The sequence below is a fragment of the Carassius carassius genome, chromosome 27 (assembly GCF_963082965.1).
Source record: "Carassius carassius chromosome 27, fCarCar2.1, whole genome shotgun sequence".
NCBI classification, from domain to species: Eukaryota; Metazoa; Chordata; class Actinopteri; order Cypriniformes; family Cyprinidae; genus Carassius; species Carassius carassius.
In genome coordinates, this window is record NC_081781.1 from 21,224,520 (window position 1) to 21,245,337 (window position 20,818).

The window sequence follows — 20,818 nt, forward strand, 5'->3', positions numbered from 1 at the left end:
TGAGTGCAGTCACAATCCGGCCATAAACTTGTTTTTTTGTCTCGTAAAAGCTTTTGTTGGATAGAGACTGATGACCGCTAAAATCATCAGCTGTGAAAGTGGTAAATTTAAGTTTTGGCACGTCACGCACAGGCTGTTAGCTTCTGAAAGGCCATTGCACAGACAATGATTCTTCACAAAAGGATTCAATGAATCATGCCATATAAATTCTGGTCATGATTGAGCTTGATCCAGTTCATGGTTATCATCATTATATCAACTTTAAAATGATAAAAATAATATATTAATATTAATTGTACAAAAATCATACTAAAACACCATCAATCCAATCCAATTTTATTTTGATGTGATTAATCATATTTATTCAATTAGTTGAGAGATTTTTTTCATAACTAAAAATTCTACAAATTAAATTGAAAACTGGAAATATAAAAATAAAAGTTTATTTAAAAATATATATATTTTTATGTGATCAATCACTTTATTTATTTATTCCTAAAATGTTTTTCAAATTTTACAACTGATTCACAACTGTACCAGTGAAAACAGGTCCTGAACAGACATATAATTATTATGAAAGGGTATTACTATAGTTATTAGGATTTATTCTTAAATAATACAACTTAAATAATGCATTCAATGCTATTTTCCTTACTAGATCAATGTTAAAAAGTCTCCAACAGTATCAGATAATCCCATGTCAACTTTGCAGTATGTGGGTTGATAGGAGTTCCAGACAGTGTCTCTGCAGGGGGTGCTGGCACTACGTGTGTGTGTGTGTGTGTTGTGGTTGTTGGTTGCCAGTGGGAGAACGGAGTACCTGTCAGCATCCTATCCAAAGGAAAACAAAGATATTACAACAGTTTAGCCGAGGAAGGTCAGATTACACACACACAGCTACTTATCCAAATGAAGACCACAGCTGTCTGCTTTTTTTTTTAATGTCAATTATGAACACTGCAAACTAACCTTAACCCAAACTGCATTTTTTAAATTAATACAACATTATTTAAATGTATTTATCAGTCATTTGTTGCCAGATATTACCAATATGAAGCCGTGTCAGATTGCATCAGGAGAAATTTACACACACTCCAGAGTGACACTCCACACACACATACACACACACCAATGTGCATCCAGCTGGAAGTTTCAGTCTAACCCAGTGTTTTCAGTAGGGAAATCCTGTTATTACAAAACAGACAAACCATTTGGACACTGACCCGATCCTTTACCTCATCTTCCACTCAATAGACTTCCAGCCAGTTTTTCTCACATTCAGACTGAGATGAAGCCATTTAGATGCAGTCAGAGCCCACCCCCCACCTGAGCACTTTCATAACACTCCACAAATCACAGTCTCTGATTGCCAAAGCAGAAGTGAAAAGACCAAAGGGAGAATTCACCCACAATGAGTTAGCTTCTTTTATATGCATAGTCTGTGTAGTTATGGCACCAGACTCACTAAAAGAATTATAAAGAGATCAGGCACATCATATGCATGGGACAATGGTACCTCTTGCAAGCCAGGTGTGAGTGCTAGGTTGTGAAAGATGCAGCAGACTGCTACAGTCTGGTGTACTTTTCATGGACTGTACAACATTGATACAAAAAAATAAAAAACAACAACAACAAAAAAAATTTGAAAAAACAAAACCAAACAAACGAAAACAAACGCACAAAAAAAACAAATCAAAAACAAAACAAAAACAAAGCCAAGACAAGATAAAACTACTATTTAAATAAATCAAAAACCCAAACCAAACTGAGGTGAGATGAAACAACAACAAAAAAGCAACAACAAAAAAAAAAAATCAAAACAACATCAAACAAGACAAAGATAAGATAAAATTAATAATTAATTAAATCCAAAACCAAACAAAACCGAGACCAGATGAAACAACACGACAAAATAGAGAGAGGCTCCAGCATCCCCAAAACCCTGTACAGCATTAAAGAAACTCCATTATTAAAAAGAGGGAATTTCTACAAAATGATTATGTAATGCATATAAAACACAGCTGGGTTGTATAGCTACACTGCAATATATATGACTACTGTAACATAAAATAACTATTATACAAGATTTGGTCATACCGCTCACCCTTGTGGGGTATTGGACCCCACATTGGACACTGGCAGTTGATCGTTTGTCCTGGGACTGTCTGAGCTTCTCCCTGTACAGACAGATACTAACACACATACACAGAGAACTTATCTAAAATTCAAGGCTTTCTAGCACTGGCGAGTGTCTTATCATTACGGTTGGATACACACACATAATATGTGGACATTAATCTTGAGGAAAAGAAATACAGGGTAGAACAGGATACTTTAATATCTCATAAGCGCATATAAGGTTACACATTTCACTCTTGCCATAACTTGATTAATAGTCAAACAAAAATCATGTAATAATATAATTAATATCAGTATGAAGGATATGGCAACTCGGCATCCACTCCTTCACCCTTAAAGTCCCTAATCTTTTTTTTTTTTTTACGTTTTTTTTTGTCTATGTGGTGTTTTAACTTCTTAAAGTGGAAATAAAGCAGTCAGCCAAGTTTGCATTACTTAGGAAAATAACTTCCATTTTAATAAAAAAATATAACAAACATGATTAAAAGAGAGAAAAAAAAAGTTTGTTTTGTAAAAGCTTTTGGAGCAAGGGCGCAGCCATCTTACAGTACCACCACCCGTGTGACATCACGTGGTTGGTTCGCTCCGATGGCCAGTGAAGTAATATAAGCATTTCTTCACATTTTGAACACACATATGTTTTGAAATGGAGGAAGATGTCCTTGAAAGCACTGTTATGTCCATAATAAGTGCAATTGCCTATGCATTAAAGCATATACGGCAATGGGACTGAGTAGTATTAGGGGTTGAAGAAGTCAAGAACCTTTTGGTTTGGGGTAAAGTGCGGATCGGGAAAAAAAATACTAGTTTACGTGGATAATCCTCAAGACTGTCATTCTGATGTGCTTTGTGTGCATTTGCTGATGAAGGCGCGAAAGAAATCTCAATTTGGTAGCCTACTCATGTGGTGTCCGAGCCGAGCTGTGGCTTTGTGTGTGCGGCGGCGCAAACAGAAATGATCGATCAAATTCACAACGCGTGAGTACATCATTTAAATCTTTTTCAGAAAAGGTCTATCACAGCGTGTAAGTACCACACTGAAATTTATTCTGTGCTGTCTCGCGCTTGAATGGCTTAAAACACTTTAATATTTAAACTGACAAGGCTTAAAACACGTTAGAATGATAAACTTTGAGTAAGCAGCACTGGTCCGATTGTTCAAAGAAGTGATTTGTTATGTCCATTTGCCTCGCATTATAAAAACAATGTTTGGGATACAATGATCAAAACTTAGCATATAAACATTTTGATGTTGAATATTCATTCAAATTATGGTGAAAACCAAATTATTTGTTTGTTAAATTAACATTTTTGTGTTCAAAATGTAAAGAAATGCTTATATTACTTCACTGGTCATCGAAGCGAACCAACCCTGTGATGTCACACACGGTGGCACTGCAAGATGCCGGCACCCTTGATCCATTTTTTCTTTAAAATGGTTAAATTAATCATTCCTATCACTAGCATGCCAAAAATACTAATAACAGCACAAAACCAAAAATATATTGGAGCAAAAAACCCATGAAGCTGTAGAACAGCTAACTTGCATTATTGGAAAAGTAGCTGGAGTCAGACCCATCTCTCCCGCATTGGGAGAAGACACTGGCTGGTGTGAGTGAGTGGAGGCGGGGCTAATGTGCATATTCATCGATCTACGTATAGTAAATAAGGCAAGGGTGTAGAGTTACATTCAACCTTTTTTAAGGCATGAGAAAATTATTTTCACAAGAAAAAAAATTAAATATGTCATTTTTATGATCAAGAGTTTTAAAGGATAAAATATTTCACTACATATTATACTGCTGTCAGGAAAGGCAGGATCTGCAATCATCTATGGAAAAGACACTTAATCCATAAAAATCAAGATAGACGGACAGATAAAGGGAGGAGGGGGTAACAGGTGAAAGAACATCCAGCAGGTCAAAAGAAACTGTTTCAGTATTACGGCCAAATCTGAGAACACAAGAGTTCCTCCAGTTCTCTGCCTCAAATTCCTCCATCTTCCTTTCACTCTCATATTTTTTTTACTTTGAGCAGATTTACAAGGAGAGTGACTGGCAGTTCTTTAATGCAGTTCAGACCTCAAGTTGTACAAGAGAGTAGTATTTTCCTCTCTGCCTTCCAAAGAGCCTGGGAGTCCTCCAGCCCCATACCAAACACACAGAAACATGACATACTTCCTGTTTGTAGTGAAAAATTCAGTTCTGTTCCTATAATGTTCAGTTAAGAACAAGATTGCCTCCAATTAAATGGATAATTCGACCAAAAATTAATATACTGTAATAATTTAATCTCTCACATTTCAAAAGTAAATGAATGTCTTCCTTAGTGGACTACATAAGAAGGTATTTGGAGAAATGTCAAATATGTTGTTTTGTTGTTGCATTTGTAAATTTGTTGACCAATCACAGAGCAATCAATGAAAGTAAATGAAACCCTATTGACTTTCATTGTATTCTTGTGTGACAGAATTTTCATTTTTAAATGAACTAAGTGAACTCTGGTGATTTAGATATCAGCCAATAAACCAATAAAGATCTGCTATATTTTGCATCCCAACACCAAACTAATCAACCCAGTCACAACTTAGCTACAAAATAATAAAGAAATTGCATACAAAAAATATGAATTGAAGCATGTAATATATAAAAATGTGATTTACTCAATGGCAGACAGGATTGTCTTCATATTACAGTAGCAGAGTATCCAATCCACTCCTGTAAGATGCTGTATGAACAGGACAATTAGAGGACAGCCTAGAGGAACTACAGAGACTATTGATTTTCCACTTCTTTCATTTGAATGTTAACACATGATAGAAGGCACTGGAGAGAGGTACAGCGAAGGACAGAGTATCTATTTCGCAGTGGAGAGTCAAAACACAAATTTTTTTTGTCACCCAGAAGAAATGTTTTCCAGTTTGCTCAAGACACAGTTTGTGCTGCCAGTAAAAAAATAAAAATAAAATCTCTCAGCAGAAGAGGACTCAGAAGATGATGTAACTCCAACACACAGAAACAGGGCATAACTGCTAATAACGATGCCAGTTTTATATAAGAGTATTATAAGCATGGCACTGAGCAAAATGCATGTAATGAAGTCAGGGGCGGACTGGCCATCGGGAGCACCGGGACATTTCCCGCTGGCCTGACGATCATTCTGGCCTACCGGCTGCCGCTGTGCAGTCGATCAGCCTGACGTGCAATAGGCTGGTATGCAACTGCGAATTAATTGACGGACTTATGAATCTACGAATCAGGTGATCGCGGCGTGAAAATGAAGGAGCAGATAGGGAACGTATGAAAAGGAGAAAAGCCCTGGCCACAGACGCAGCAAGTTGTTGCAAAATCCCAGCCATATTCGCCAGTAAGGGAGCAGGTCGGTCACAATTACATTTATATTTACTAGGGATGGGACAGTTCACTGAGAAAAACCGCACCGTTTGGTTCACCACACACAGTTCGGCACGTGCTGGGACGCGGTTCAGCTTAAATCTGACAAAGCATCTGTAATATGGTTTACTATAAATAGCACGTAAAACAAACAGGGTTCAGATAATATATGTTTCTGTTGACGGATGAGCATTTTGGGCTCCCAGACATTACAACAATAGCGTTGAAAGAAAAAAAAATAACCTGGACAAATCATTCACTCTTGTTCAATACTAATACGAACACTGTATCAGTGCATTCTCTTAAAGTGACAGTTTTTACATTAATCGAACAGCAACAACAAAGAAATCACTCACTGATCTTGATTGAAAATTTTTAACTTTAATAAAGAATAATCTTTAATTTATAGTCCAAAATGCAATGCTGTTTTACATTTGATTACTTTATTCATTTTCTGTACCTAAAAACTAATGCTAGACCTCCCTAAAAAAGCATGAAAGTAAGTTTATTTTATTTGTATCTTTACTCTATTGTATTTATTTGTGCTGTTGCTTGTTGTTAGAATATTCTTAATAATATGATAAATTTAATTTAATTTTTTTTTTTTTTAAGTTTAGTTTTTCCATAAACATAGCACATACAACGGTACAGAAACCGTGACTCTAAAACCGTAAAACAAACCGAACTGTGAAAAAGTTGAACTGTTCCACCCTAATATTTACGTAATCATTTGGCAGATGGACGCTTTCATTCAAAGCGACTTACAATAGATAAATTATATTATAATATATATATATATATATATATATATATATATATATATATATATATATATATATATATATATATATATATTAGAGCCCGACCGATATATCGGCCGGCCGATATTATCGGCCGATATAAGCTAATTGCATTTAAATCGGCATCGGCATTTATAACGGCCGATGAAACATGAGAAACAGAGTCTCATGCTTCACTCATGTTATGAATGTTGCATAGTGTGCCCACCAGAGGGAGCTCTGCAGCTCCAGAGTTAACAACAGCGCCAGAAGTCCACTACAGAAGAAAGCGATCAGCCAAGCCACAGAGATGTAAATTACTGTTTTGACGGTGAGTCTGTCGTTCGTCATGTGAAATGATTGTAGATTTAGTTCATACCCTGTATATAAAAACTGTGTGGTAGTTCTAGCTAACGGTCCTATCATTATCACTTCTAAATATTCTGTAACATCACTTACAGCCGCTAATGCATTGCTATATTAGATTAGCCACAAAGCTAATACCATGTTTATCAGTGGAAGAGCGCGAACGTTAATAGGAGGTCAAACTATAACGTTAGCGTTTAACTTATTCTTATTCTATTGCGGTGTGTTTCCCACATAATGACCGCGTAATTGGGCCTTTCACACAAGACGCGGTATGCACGGCGCTTGCCGCTGGGTTCAGCGTTGCCCTTCAGATACAACGCGATTTGCGCTGCGCTATGGCGTAGACAGAGTTTTAAAAACGTTTAGCGGGAGCTCTTTCATAGTCTGTTCCTCCTCCTTTCGGTCAGCAGCAAACATGTATCTGTCCCGTTGTAAGAAGCGAGCGATAGCGCTAGTCCTGCTGATGAGAATTAAGAGAGAAGCAAGGAAGAAGAGGCTACCCTCAGGTCCAGAGAACAATTTGGTGAATTCAGGCTGGTTACGTTACTCTAACGCTAATAGCTTCCTTTTTAGCAGGCCCCTTAAATGCTTGCTATTAACTTGTTTGAAGGTGGCTCTTCTCAAAATTGACAGCGGTGTGTTCATGACACTAACGTTAACCATTCAACTTCGAATTGATTCCGTAATCTTCCGGTAATAGTAGGCAAGACGATGTTCTGTGAGAGCAAATATAGTGTAGTTACAGTAACTACAGTAGGTGCGTCAGAAATGATTAAACCAGAGGGGACATGTAAATAAATGTGAGCTGAACAAGCGCTTTTTTTTTTTACATATTGTTTCAAAGCAGCTTTACAGACATAACAGGAAAATGTTGAAATAATATTGTTAAATATAAGTAGGTAATACCTATTGCTTGACCAATAAAAAAATATATATATTTCTCATTTTTGCCTATGTAGGAGATCCCAGTTTATTATTATTATAATTCTTATGATGACATGAGTAATGATACATGGTGATATTATTAATACACATGCTTATTCTTTCTCCTTCTCTCTTTCTGCCTACAGATGGCTGAAAAAGGTGAATGCTGTAGCAGCAAAGTGTGGGACTACTTCTGCAAATACTTTAACTTTAGTATTATAATTTATTTACAGTACACACACAGACTGTTAAAACCAGCTTCAACTGGAAGAAAGTAAAAGTGTTAAATGTTTAAAACCAGACTGTTTTTTGATCATTAAAAAATATATACTTTTGATGTGCAATTGTTTAGTCATTGAGACTGTAATCTAAGGCTTTTTTTTTTTAACATAATCCATTCTGGAAAATGGTTTATACAGCCCACATACATAGAACAGGCAGATATTTTGCTATTGAATGTTGTGTAAGTGCAGTTTATAGGAAATGGGTCTAATATCCAGATTATTTTTAAAATCTAAATATCTGCTTATAAATCGGCTTTTTTCGAGTTAATATCGGCATCAGCCCCCAAAAATCCATATCGGTCGGGCTCTAATATATATATATATATATATATATATATATATATATATATATATATATATTAGAAATATATATAATGATAGAAGTTTTAAAATAGCATCTTGATGACAAACTAGCACACTGTTTTACATATGGGGATAAATAATTTTTCTAGTGGCAAATTTGACTAGAAATTTTTATTTTCCATTTCTAGCTTACTATATGTAGCCTAGTGTACAATGCTTATTCATTTATTTTGAAGGTGACGAAAGAAAACAGTAGCAGTGTTGAAAAAGACAGTTCAGCTTTTGATTCAGAGCAGTCAATTCATGTGCAGCAACAGAGGCGGCCTGGGTGTGTGCAAATAAGAGTGGAAAGAAAAAATACCCAGATACGGGATGCAGGATGTCATGCTCTGGCTGCTGATGTAATCTCTCAAGCGTTTATAGTTGTCTTCTTTAGACATGAGATACTCCAACCTCTCAAACGTGGCCTTGTCCTTTCGACTCAAAAGCTGTGGGAAACAGAGTGAGAAAAAGAGAGTTGTTTTTGTAACAAAGTGACTTTTTTATAACAAGTGCCTTTTAAAGGAATAATCCTGGTCCAATAGAAATCTGGCTTTATTATCAGCATCTATGACATGGAGAAGTGCAGCAACCCTCAGTAGACAACATTCAGACATTTTCTGAACGTTTAATCAAGTCAGCATGTGTTTCTAGACACACAAACATTTAGTAAATCAGGGTTTAAATCATCTAAATGAACTCGGCTGTAAACAATCCAGTCTCTAACAACAGATCTCAAGAGTGCTGATTTTTTTGTCATATTCCAGTAATCATTTCACAGTTAACATGATTTTTGTTTGTTTTCCATTTATCAACCACTTGGCAGTGCAATCATAAACATAATCGCATTCGGGATGGCGTGAAATATCTCCACCTGACCAAAACAAAAGACAAAACTGAAAACTAATGTTTAGTGTTAAGTAATGTTCTCAGCAAAAACAAAAGTGTGGAGAAACGAAGACAGCAAACAGAGATCAGATTAAATTAGAGCTCTGCAAACAAAGGAAAAGCTGATAGCGCTGAAATGAAACCCAGAGTACCGCACAATAAATTCAAACAAACCTAACCAAATTAAAAGCCACCTGATGTGACCTCTCACGCAAACACACACACACACACTCTCCAAATCTCCAAAATCATTCTGTCTGCTGGTCCAAGTGTGGATAAAATTACTGCAGATGACTCCAGAAGAACAGCAAGACTTAGTTTGTAAAGGGACTAAATGTCTTAGAATCAGTTTACTTGATACATTAAAGCAGTGGTTCCCAAACCTGGTCCGGGAGAACCCCCCAAACTGCACGTTTTTGGTGTCTCTCTTATCTGACATATACTGTACATCTGTGGTCTAGGAGTCTTCAGAAATGAGCTGATGAGTTGAATCAGGTGTGTTCGAATAGGAAACATCTAAAATGTGCAGTGTTGGGGGTTCTCCAGGACCAGGAACCACTGTATTAAAGGGATAATTCACCCAAAAATGAATAAAATAATATGAAGACAATGGGAGTTATATAAAAATGGCCTGGCTTTAATTATGGCAATGAATGGAGGTTGAGATTTTGAAACCAAAAAAACTGCATCCATCCATCCATCATTAAAAGTTTTCCATATGGCTCCTGGGCTCCTCTAAGAAAAATAATAATATTAATGACTTTATAAACCATAATCTCTAGTTTATTCTAACTGTCGTAAAAGCGAGAGAGTGGTGTTCCAGCGGATGACGTAGAAGTAGGTGTAGCTTAAGTTCCAGCGAGTCTCGCGTGAATCAAGTTTTGTTTAAAGCAGAGGACTTGGCTTATATTAAAATCTTTCAACATTTTTATCTACATTTCTTGTTTTGTATTTCTAATTTGTGACCGGTTTCGTTTTGCTCTTCTCACTTCTCAAAATAAAGTGCTACCAATATTTTTTATATGCTTTATAATAACTAAAAACATTTTTCACCAAAAAATGGAAACGGATCATGAAAAGTCATCTGTAGAAAAAGTCAAATTTCCATTGAAGAACACGATGCTAATTTGGATTATTCTCAAATCATACTGGATAACACAATTTATAAAAGGGAAAATATTTTAATAAATGACAAAAATAGCCACGAAGAAGTGTGTTCAGAGCCCACCATATAGGAGTGTGTGCTAGTCTGAGAAGCCATGGAAAACACGCATCTGACAGAAAGAGCAGGGGAGAGGAATACAGTTATGTAAAAGACTAGAAAATGGTACACTAGAGACAGGCTGGAGGAGGGGGATGTTGGCTGTGACTGAAGACAAGACAAGAAAATGTTTCCAAAGAAAAGAGAGATACACCGAGATGCTGGATAGCCTGATCCTTATGAAGGTTTACCATGGTAACCATAGTCCCCCTCAAAATACAAACATATACTGCTTGCACATGCAAAAGACGCCACCAAAGTGCTAAGAAGTTGCTGGTGGCTGCCAAAGCATTGTCTTGTGGCTTCTAAAATGTTCAGAATCGCATGTTTTGCTGGAGTGTTGTGAGTGGTTGCCAGGTCTCAGGTGTTTCAGCATTCTGTGAGGTTGCTTTGGTGTTCCTGGTGGTTCTTTGGTGGTTTTGTAATGGTCCAAAAGATAGAGTAAAAAAATAAAAATAACTGGGAAACTTGAAGTTGATAATGCTAATAGATGTAAGCAACCCTAGTGCAGCGCAGATGCTCGTCTACAGAATGATTTGTGAGCAAACATGCTGTGAAGTAAAAAAAAAAAACCCTGAGGAACAGGTGTCTTTTTTATGATAGTTGCCCTATTTTATAGTAGAAACAGATGAGTGCTGGGGAAACCCCACTATTAGCTTACGGTTTCGCGCAAGCTAATGATCTTTAGAGAACTGAACCAGTCAGTTCATAAGGATATCATTAACAACAACTTTTCCATTATTAGCAAAAAAAATAAAAAAATATTCACTCAACTACCATCATTGTATGCTATTTTAATTCATTTCAGGGGAACAAAAATCCCTACCACTATGGAGTGTGTTCAAATGAGTGTATCATGTTTGAGAAATTAAATGCACAATTTAATTCCAGTAAAGATTGAAAGGGGAAAAGCTAAACAGAGTTCCTTGTTATTCATCAGTCTAAGTATTGGAAAGAAGCAGCTCAAGGTTTCACAGTGATTCATTTGTTTGCAGTTTCCAGCTCTCATCAATAACTGACTGAGAGCATGTTGGAGACCTGGATAATTTCACAACCTATAAACACACATGAAAACCGAGAAATCTGGACACGCATAGAAGCTGGGTTGGACAAAATGATAATTGAGTGAACCAAGAACCCAACTGATCCAAAAACACACACAATGCTTTGAAAATAAAATAAAAAAAAAAGTAATAAATAACATTTTTAAATTAATAAATAAAAAGAAAATATAAAAAAGTGTTTAAAATGTGCAAATAATTTTCTAATAATAATAAATAAATAAAAGGGTTTTAGCAAAGTAAAAACTAATATGCAAAATATGAATAATTAATATATTCAATAACTCACAGCCCAGGTCTTGGTGAGCCTGAAGATGGGGGCGCTCTGTAAAGCAGATACTACTGCCATCACTGCATGGAGATTATTCATGTCACACAGTTTCTGCAAGAAGAGAGAAAAAAAGTTAGCACATAGCATAATCACTTAAAGGGGTCATATGATGCAATTTCAAGTTTCCCTTTCTCTTTGGAGTGTTACAAGCTGTTCATGAATAGATAAGATCACTAAAGTTGCAAAGACTAAAGTCTCAATCCCAAAGAGATATTCTTTAGAAAAATTAAGAATCGTCCATGCCCCCCTCAAACGTCACATTTAAACACATCCCCACGTCTAAGTCACTATGTGGGAAGATTTGTATAACGCCGCCCAAATGTTTACGCAAAGAAATAAGGAGTAACTTTCATTCTCTCTGATGCCGCCGGCGTGAAGACGCTGTGTGTTGTAATGAAAGCAAAGCTACTTTGTTTGGCCTTCCAAAAGAGGACACAACTAGAAATCAGTGGTTAAGTTGTATGTACAACACTGTTCCAGAAAAGTTCAACCCAAATATTCAGATGTGTGCAGCACATTTTATGAAGGACTGTTTCCTGATCCTGGGAGAGTAGACTACAATGCCGGCTGTTCTGACTTACTGTCTGTGAGTACGTTTACATATGTAAAGGATTTGCCAATGATGATTTAAATGGGAGTTTTGAGCAGTGTAGAGTAGTGCTTGCTGTTTGTCATTTCTCCGAACACAAATACAGACATTGTTTTATGTTTACATGGCGCAATGCAATGCAATGCATAAAAAGACAGTATAAGTCATTATAATCAGTAATTATGTCCCCACTGGATGCAACAAATGGCTTGTTTGTAATGGGTTTTATTGTTATTGTATCGTTGCGCCGGTGTTCTGACCTGGACACACATCACAGTATGTCAAGGGGTTGAACATTTCCGTCAAAACGCTTGAGGCATTCAGCCAATCACAATGCACTGGATAGCTGCTCAATCAGAGCAGACCTCGCTTTTCAGGACGATGAGCTTTGTAAAAATGTGTTTCAAAAAGGAGGGGCATAGTGGAGAAACAATAATGTACAGTATATGGAACATTTTTGAACCTTAAACCGCATAAATACATTTAATTATATCAAATACACAAAATAATGTTCTTTTTAGCAGCATCATATGACCCCTTTAAGTAGTACACGTGTGCTGTATGGAGTGATTTTTTTTTACCTTTGCTGTTCTGATATAGAGGCTCAACACTTCTGCCCTGATCTTGAGAGTTTGAGCATGAAGAATCTCCCTCACCACCCAGAAACTCACCTAACATTAGACAAAACCATAAAAACAAATACATATTGACAATTAATCAGTACTGCTATAGTCAATATATAGGCTACACTACATTTAACCTCAACATGGTGGGACGAGAAAATGTAAATGTGCATGTGAAGAAAAGATAATGAGAGGAGATGAGAAGCCAAGAGACAAGAAGAAACATTGTATTTTAAACTTCAGACGTTACGCAACTGCAGACATGGATTGTTGAACCATCACTCTTCATCTCCTTCAAACCTCAACCCCCATTTCCATTCCTCCTGTTGATTTTCCAGACCTTTCCTTCCCGTGATCCCTCTTTCCCCATCCCTCCCCACATGTCTGATGCCGGGACGCACACACAGTGAGGTCATTGTTTCACCATCTCCCCTACTGTGTGTTTCCCTGTTTGTTGTTGTGAGACGGCGTCTTTGGACGAAGACGGAACGCCTCAAACCAGTGGAAAGAATTTAATTATAATGACTAATGAAGAGAAAAGGCAGCATGGTACTGCAGACTCGAACACAAATACACAGTGCAAAAACTCCGTCTCACACATTAGCACACATTCACAGCAGCTGCTGCATTACACACACCTGCACCTGCATTACACAAAGAGGAAATCAATTTTGGAGCCAGATTTTGAGCCTCTAGTCATGCAGATATTTCCCCCACATACTCCATTAGATAACATTTCATCTCCACGCTCTGTCAAGGTAAACATGACAAAGAAGAAAGAAAGAAAGAAAGAAAGAAAGAAAGAAAGAAAGAAAGAAAGAAAGAAAGAAAGAAAGAAAGAAAGAAAGAAAGAAAGAAAGAAAGAAAGAAAGAAAGAACAAAATGAAATAGGGGGTAGGACTGGAGAAAAAAAAAACAGACCTTATGCAAATATCCCCTGGTAAAAGATACCCATATGTGCCTAATTTTTTACATCTGTCCATGGGTAATCTTTAGGGTCTGTCTGTATGCGTGTGTTTGCATAAGTGTATTTTTATACCCGAGTTTGCTTCCATTATTTGCTGTATTGAGGACATAAGAGTAAATGTACTGTAATATGAATACACTCCATGTTTGTACATGACAGACCAAACATTTAAATTTGGGAGTCTTTGAAGTGGGGAGCACAAGGTCTAGCAAGAGAGAAAAAAGAATGTATATTTATGGAAAGAGTGCTTTACCAGTGTTTATAGTCATTTAAACAACATTAACATTTGATTTTACACAATGACAATGAGTTATACAAGACAACTAAACCAGACAACTGTCAATGACTTTGATTAACCTGCTGCAGTTAAGTAAAAAAAAAAAAAAAGATCAGTAACTACCAACCGACTACATGATGATTAGCTTACTACATTATCAGTTAGCTTTATTTAAAGGGATAGTTCACTCAAAAATTCTGTCATTAATAACTCACACTCATGTCGTTCCAAACCCAAAAGACCTCCGTTCATGTTCAGAACACAAATTAAGATATTTTTTATGAAATCTGAGAGCTCTCTGACCCTCCCATAGACAGTAATGTAATTACTATGATCAAGGTCCAGAAAAGTATCAAGGAGATTGGTAAAATAGTCCATGTGACATCAGGGGTTCAACAGTAATTTTATGTAGTGCTATCGCCAGATCCGGAAATCGGCTGAATGGATTCGAAAACGGTAAAACTCATTGGAAAATGAGCCTATTTTCAAAAATAGTGATGTGTTCCTTTCATGATGAGAAAAGGATTGATGATCAACTAACCTACTAAAAGCACATATCAACTAATGATGACAAAACTAGTGTTAACTAACCACTGAACAAAGGCACACTACTAATTATCATACTTCATACTGCACATTATATCATTATACTATTAAAATGAGAGTTCACCAAAAAGTGGACATTCGGTCATCATTCAATAAACCACATGTCATTCCAAACCTATATGAGTTTCTTTCTTTCGTTTTTCGGTTACCAACATTTTTTGGTGAACGATCCCTTTAAATGATGATGAAACCATCACTTGAATGATGACAAACGTATATATAATCAGAGAATTACATTACAAACTGGTTTTTAACTAGACTACTGATTTTACAAAAACATTCAAGACCCTACTGTAGCCTTGAAACATTTAAACTAGTGATGTCAACCGATTATAAAAAAAAAACTAACTGATCTCAAATTTTGTTTCTGAAAATAATTGCGAAAATTCAGAAAATCCCACCTAACATCAAAGTTCTTAAACTTTTATATTGCAAATATTTCACATTAAGTCTTAAAATTATTGTTCAAATAACATAAATGGTTTTAAGGCAGCTTTTTAGTAACTTCATGACTTACAGTAACTGATCACGACATTGCATGCACATAGTTTATTTAATGCTTTAATATGAAATTATAAAGGCTACAGCGCGCACCGGTGCCTTTGCGCTGCGAGCACAGCACCGTTTCTGTGCTCGTTTGACCCCACACCTGGCGTTGAGGTGAAGCTGGAGTACATGTCTGAAAATCTTCTATATGATGCGCTCATAAAATAAATGCACTTTCTGTCAAGAGAAAAAGTGACAGGAATAGCATTTGCGAGTAGGGTGGCCAATCCTAGCTCAGCCCCTGCGTTAATTGCGTTATTTTTAACATGTTAAACTGAAAAAAGTAATCGCTTGCATTACTGTGCTAATTCTGAAAGCACTAATATAAACACATACAGTTCAGTGACATTAGTTGATATAGTTAAGAGTTCAGTATGAATTATAAAACTAAACTAGTGACTGAAGTAAGTCATTGAAATAGTCACTCAACTAATTTGGTCAAAAGCGCTGATTCATTTAGGAACAAAACAAGACTTCCTGTAGGAGTGAGTCTTGAATCATTCTGAATAGTTATAGTTCAGTTATACTTATAGTTCAGTAGGGATGGGAACCGAAAACCGGTTCTTATTCAGAACCGGTTTTGTTCTTTGAAAAGAACTGGAACCGTGAGCAATTTCGTTTCCTTTAAAGCAGCGGTTCTCAGTTGCAGTCCTCGCGCCGCACTGCTCTGCACATTTTGAACGTTTCTCTTGGCGCTTCAGACATTTGTTCTATTCGAACATAAGTGCCCTGCGAAGTGGACATCACAGGATATTCAGCCATGATTCCAGTTTGAAGCGAACGTAGCTATATGTTCCAATCAAAGTGCATTGAAGTGTGCAAGACGTGAATTTAAATTGTATTGATTTACAGAGGTATATGATGTCACAGTTGTCCATGTTTATAGACGCTGCACAGCACAAATCTGTGAATGAATGTTTCGATGTGAGGTAAACTTCAACAGATTTCCCCTGCTCAGAGAGTAGGGAGCAATGAACAATTGAAAAACAGTTCATGCACGGAGTTCATTTCTAACGAGCTGATTATCTGAATCAGGTGTGTTAACAAACAGAAGCGTGCAAAATATGCAGAGCAGTGGAGCGCGGGGACTGGAATTGAGAACCGCTGCCGTAAAGGATGTCACGAACCGAATAACAGACACGCCTCCCTGCCTCTTTAATTACTGAACACATTGATTCCAATGACGCGCATCCACAGACTCGTTGCGTTGTCCCGTCTTTAATTGCCGAACACATTGTTTCTCGCAACTGTATGTGCACTCGCGCCTTTGATAACTGTGCACATCGTTTTGTCTGACTGTACATCTAACAGCATCGCGCTGCACCTGCCGCCACTAAATGACATTATATTTGTCCCATATTGTCATTAATATACATACTGGCTTCAACTTGGACCACTAAATAAATAGACTGCTATTGTTATGCAAGTATGAGGGTTAGATTATTTAGTGTACAGGTCATTTCAAGAGTGATAAGCAAAGTGATAGAAAATATTTATTTTAATGCATTTTAAATGTTTAAAAATGTGGAAACCACTCATTGCATCACACCATCTCCTGACTGCATTATTATTTGTAAAATAGGGACTTTATGGAGAGTGTGTATACGTTTAACCGTTTATATTTCATTAATTAAGGGAAATTAACAAGTGTCTCAGCCCTCAAGGGACTATTTGGCCAACAAGCTTATTCCTGCTTGAAAAGCAAAACGTTATTGATAGTGTAAATAACATCAACTTTGAAACACATGCAGATTGATGGACTAGCATTACTCAGCATTACTTACTTCCTTCCAGCAACGCTACATTCAGTGAAGGTAAAATAGTAAAAATCATAGTTCATTTAAATGAAACCAGAAGCCGAACCAGAAAATTTCAAAAAATACCCCACCCTACTTATTTAGATCTTTACACTGTAATATATGTTGCATTTTACATTGCCAACCTTTAAATTAAGTTGACAGTAAGTAATAAACAGTATTGAGCATTGAGTTGTTGAGTATTGTGCATTTTTCCTTACCACTATTTCTTAATAATTGTTTAATGATTTTAATGGAACCGGAATCAGAACCGGAACCGTTAGGTGGAACCGGAATCGGAACCGGAAAATTTCTAACGATTCCCAACCCTATAGTTCAGAGACACATACAGTTCAGTATCCTTTGGACAATACGTTCCAGTCTTTTTAGGACATTTTGTTCTCGCCTTTCCAAGTATCATCCTTCAGAAAGTACATTTGTGTTGGCAGGCGAGTGCATGTGGGTTCCCGAACAGCCGCTTTTACCGTTTTCACGATGTATATTGAGAGAAGTTTCCACAGAACACAAATTCCTCACTGATATTCTCATATTTATTACAGAGCGCTAGCCATATTATCAGGGGAGAAAGTCTGTGTCTGTGAGGGTGTGTTTAAGTCTTAAAGTGGAGAGGTGCAAAAACAACTTCTGCACTGCATATAAGCTTCAATAATCATTCCCTTCTGGTTACGTCAGCTTTTGTCAATTATGAAGCAACGATTGCACACAGAAACTTGTACACACTCAGAGGAGGCCACATATTTCTTCAAAGGCCAACTGGATCAAGTCAGTGTTTCCCTGCCCTAGTGGTGTGCATCCAACATTTTCGCACAGGCCTCAGTTCAGTGATAAGCTTTTCAAACATTGATATCACCTGCTCATAGTAGAGCCAAAATGTAAATGTAAGTTTAGTTTCCCACTTGTCTCATTCACCTGGAGTGACTGTGACATAAAATCACAACGTGTTGTGTTAACATAGAGACCAAATTCTTTTAACAAGAACCTTGACGGCGACGTCATTTTCCAACTTAGCCAATCCGAGGCAATAAAGTCAAGAGATTTTGGCCAGAAACATACTCATTCGCAAACATGCTCAGCCAGCACATTACAAGCATGCAAGCCCTTGGAAGCTGAGCAACTAGAGAGGCCTCCACCCCTCGTGGCCCGAACATTTACCTCGACCAACACTTTTCTCCACTTTAATGCCCAATCTCTAACACAAACCACTTGGAAACCTTATTTTCCGGTTTGTAGGATTTGAAGTTTTTATTTAAAACAAACCAGCTCTCCAATATATGTGGCCACAGAAACAATAAACATGTTTCCTGTCGTAGTAAACTGGCTGACCACACACATATTCGAGTATCATTTTGAATGAAAAAGTATATTTTAAAAAAGTAACATTAAAAGCTACTGTTTAAAAATGTAATGTGCAAATAGTTTCTCCAGTTAAGCCTTTTTTTATTTTTATTTTTTATTGAAAAGTATGTTTCAGAAACCACACTTTACTGCTCAAAAGTTTGGGGTAAAAAGAGAAGACATTTCTTAAAAAGAAAAAAGAAATAATTAAATTGATCAAAAGTGATTGCAATGACTCTTACATTGTTACAAAAACTATATATTAAAAAAAAAGTTTTTTTTTATTCATCAAAGAATACTGAAAAAAAAAATCACAGTTTCTGCTGAAATATCAAGCAGCACAGCTGTTTTGGACAATTCTGCAGTTTTGTGTATTTCAACCTCCTCAGCTGCAAGTCTACAGTTAATCACTGTCTATATCCAATTAATGGGGCAACAACAAATAGTGTCTGCAGTTTACCTGGTTAAAGCGTCGTGTGAAGGCAACAGCGTTGGGTGCTGAACTGTGTTTCTCCTTCTTGTTCCAGCCACAACTAGAGAGTTCCTGCAAAAATAACAAGAGAACAAATATAGTAAACATTTTTAAAAATAAATCACGTTCCAGTTGGTTTAAGATTGGAGAAACTGGACGGAAACAATTAAGTCAACCAAGCACAGCATTGTGAACAAAACAAATCAACTAGGGGCACCTAAAATAGGGTGAGTATCACTCATGACCAGTGACCCTAGAAAACATCATTAATGGGGCCTCTGACAGCAGAAGTTCACATCTTTCCCAGTCCATCATGCTTTTGTACACTTAATTTTGCATCGAAACACAGAAGCCATCTCTGAATCGCATGCCAATCTTCCGAAAATCGTGTGGATCCTCGGTCTCACTCACATGATGTGACTGATTGACTGAACGAGAATGGAAAAGCTTTTAAAATAGCATTTAACAATGTGTATTTGGCAACAACACCATTGAATAAACATCTGACTTGCTAAATCTCCAAAACACAAACATGAAAACTTATCTAAGAAACATCTAAGCGCCAATACTAAAGCCGTCATGACAGTCTAATATACGACATATCGGCCAAGCCTGGAAATTCACATTTGGAAAATCCGGAATCTAATTATGCAACCGTGCGCTGTATAATTACGCCAAGAGCTCAGACTTTTTCCAGTAGAGTATCAGTTTCAAACAAGCTGTTAGCACCATTAAAACACAAAAACAAACTCTGATATGTATTCAACCACAAAGAGAGATGTCAGTAACTGGAGAAGAGCTGCCTGATTCCATGATGGGACTTCAAGAACAATGAAATTAACCATCAAACATATTCATTAAGATTGTCCATTGTGAACTTAAACCCGGCAGCAACACAACCGCAATCTCTCATGAGGTCACACTAGCAAACAGTGACTTAATGAGTCAGCAACCTGTGGAGGTAGGAGCTTAGCAACATACACAAACACAGATGTGAGTACGCGAGCCAACACACACACAGAGCTAAGTAAGTGTGCTTTCTGCATTGTGTCTCCAGCACCAACGACCACTGAGACGTGCCAATGAAATCACTTCTGCTGAATCAATTATCTCTACATGTGTAACAAATCTGAGCCCCCAGCGTAGAGTTCAGAATCTGTGATGAGGAAAATCACCTACAGAGATTTAATGAAATCAGTCGCTACCAACTCTGAGAACAAAACACAAGGTTAATGGCAGATTTCCGTTCTTCTGTGATGTAATGCATTTCTGAGATTACGGTAGAAGTGAACTAAACAGTGTCTTTATTGAATTTAATTGAATGTAATTGGTCCAGCTGGCCAGTTGTCAAGGTTATCATTGAGTTCTTCAAACAAAGACAGCACTACCACATGCTCCAAATGGTAGCAGTGTAGGTAATAATTGGGCTTTTAACCAAAAAGATGCAGGCTGGAAACCCCAAAAAGGGATCTCATCCACAAACAACTGTGTTCACGTTTTACCTAAATCATATTGTGCACTAAAATGGCAAGACCTGCCTTGACCTGGCTGAATCTGATTGGCTGGAACAAAACAAAATAAAAAACAAGACAAACAAACAAAATATAGGGCTGTCGCAGTAAAGTAGTAAATTTTCCTTGTGGTTATTTTGGGTGGCTCAATATTACAATATGCAATATTAAAGGGGTCATTTGATGTTGCTAAGAAGAACATTATTTTATGTATTTGGTGTAATGAAATGTGTTAATGAAAGGTGTTTCATAACACATTTTCCACATACAATGGCAGACTTGACATGTTAAAAGGAGGGTGATGC

The 20,818-nt window shown here is 36.9% G+C and overlaps 1 protein-coding gene across 2 annotated transcripts in view; it reads right to left on the reverse strand.

The window, feature by feature from the left end:
* Positions 1-20,818, reverse strand: part of ralgps2 (Ral GEF with PH domain and SH3 binding motif 2) — a 76,566-nt gene that overhangs the window by 41,110 nt on the left and 14,638 nt on the right. For both annotated transcript variants that reach the window (XM_059513119.1, XM_059513118.1), the window contains exons 4-7: positions 18,991-19,074; positions 12,941-13,030; positions 11,729-11,821; positions 8,552-8,678 (exon numbers count right to left, since the gene is read on the reverse strand). In XM_059513119.1, the coding sequence (XP_059369102.1) occupies positions 8,552-8,678; positions 11,729-11,821; positions 12,941-13,030; positions 18,991-19,074 (394 nt within the window). The remainder of the gene's footprint in view (positions 1-8,551; positions 8,679-11,728; positions 11,822-12,940; positions 13,031-18,990; positions 19,075-20,818) is intronic.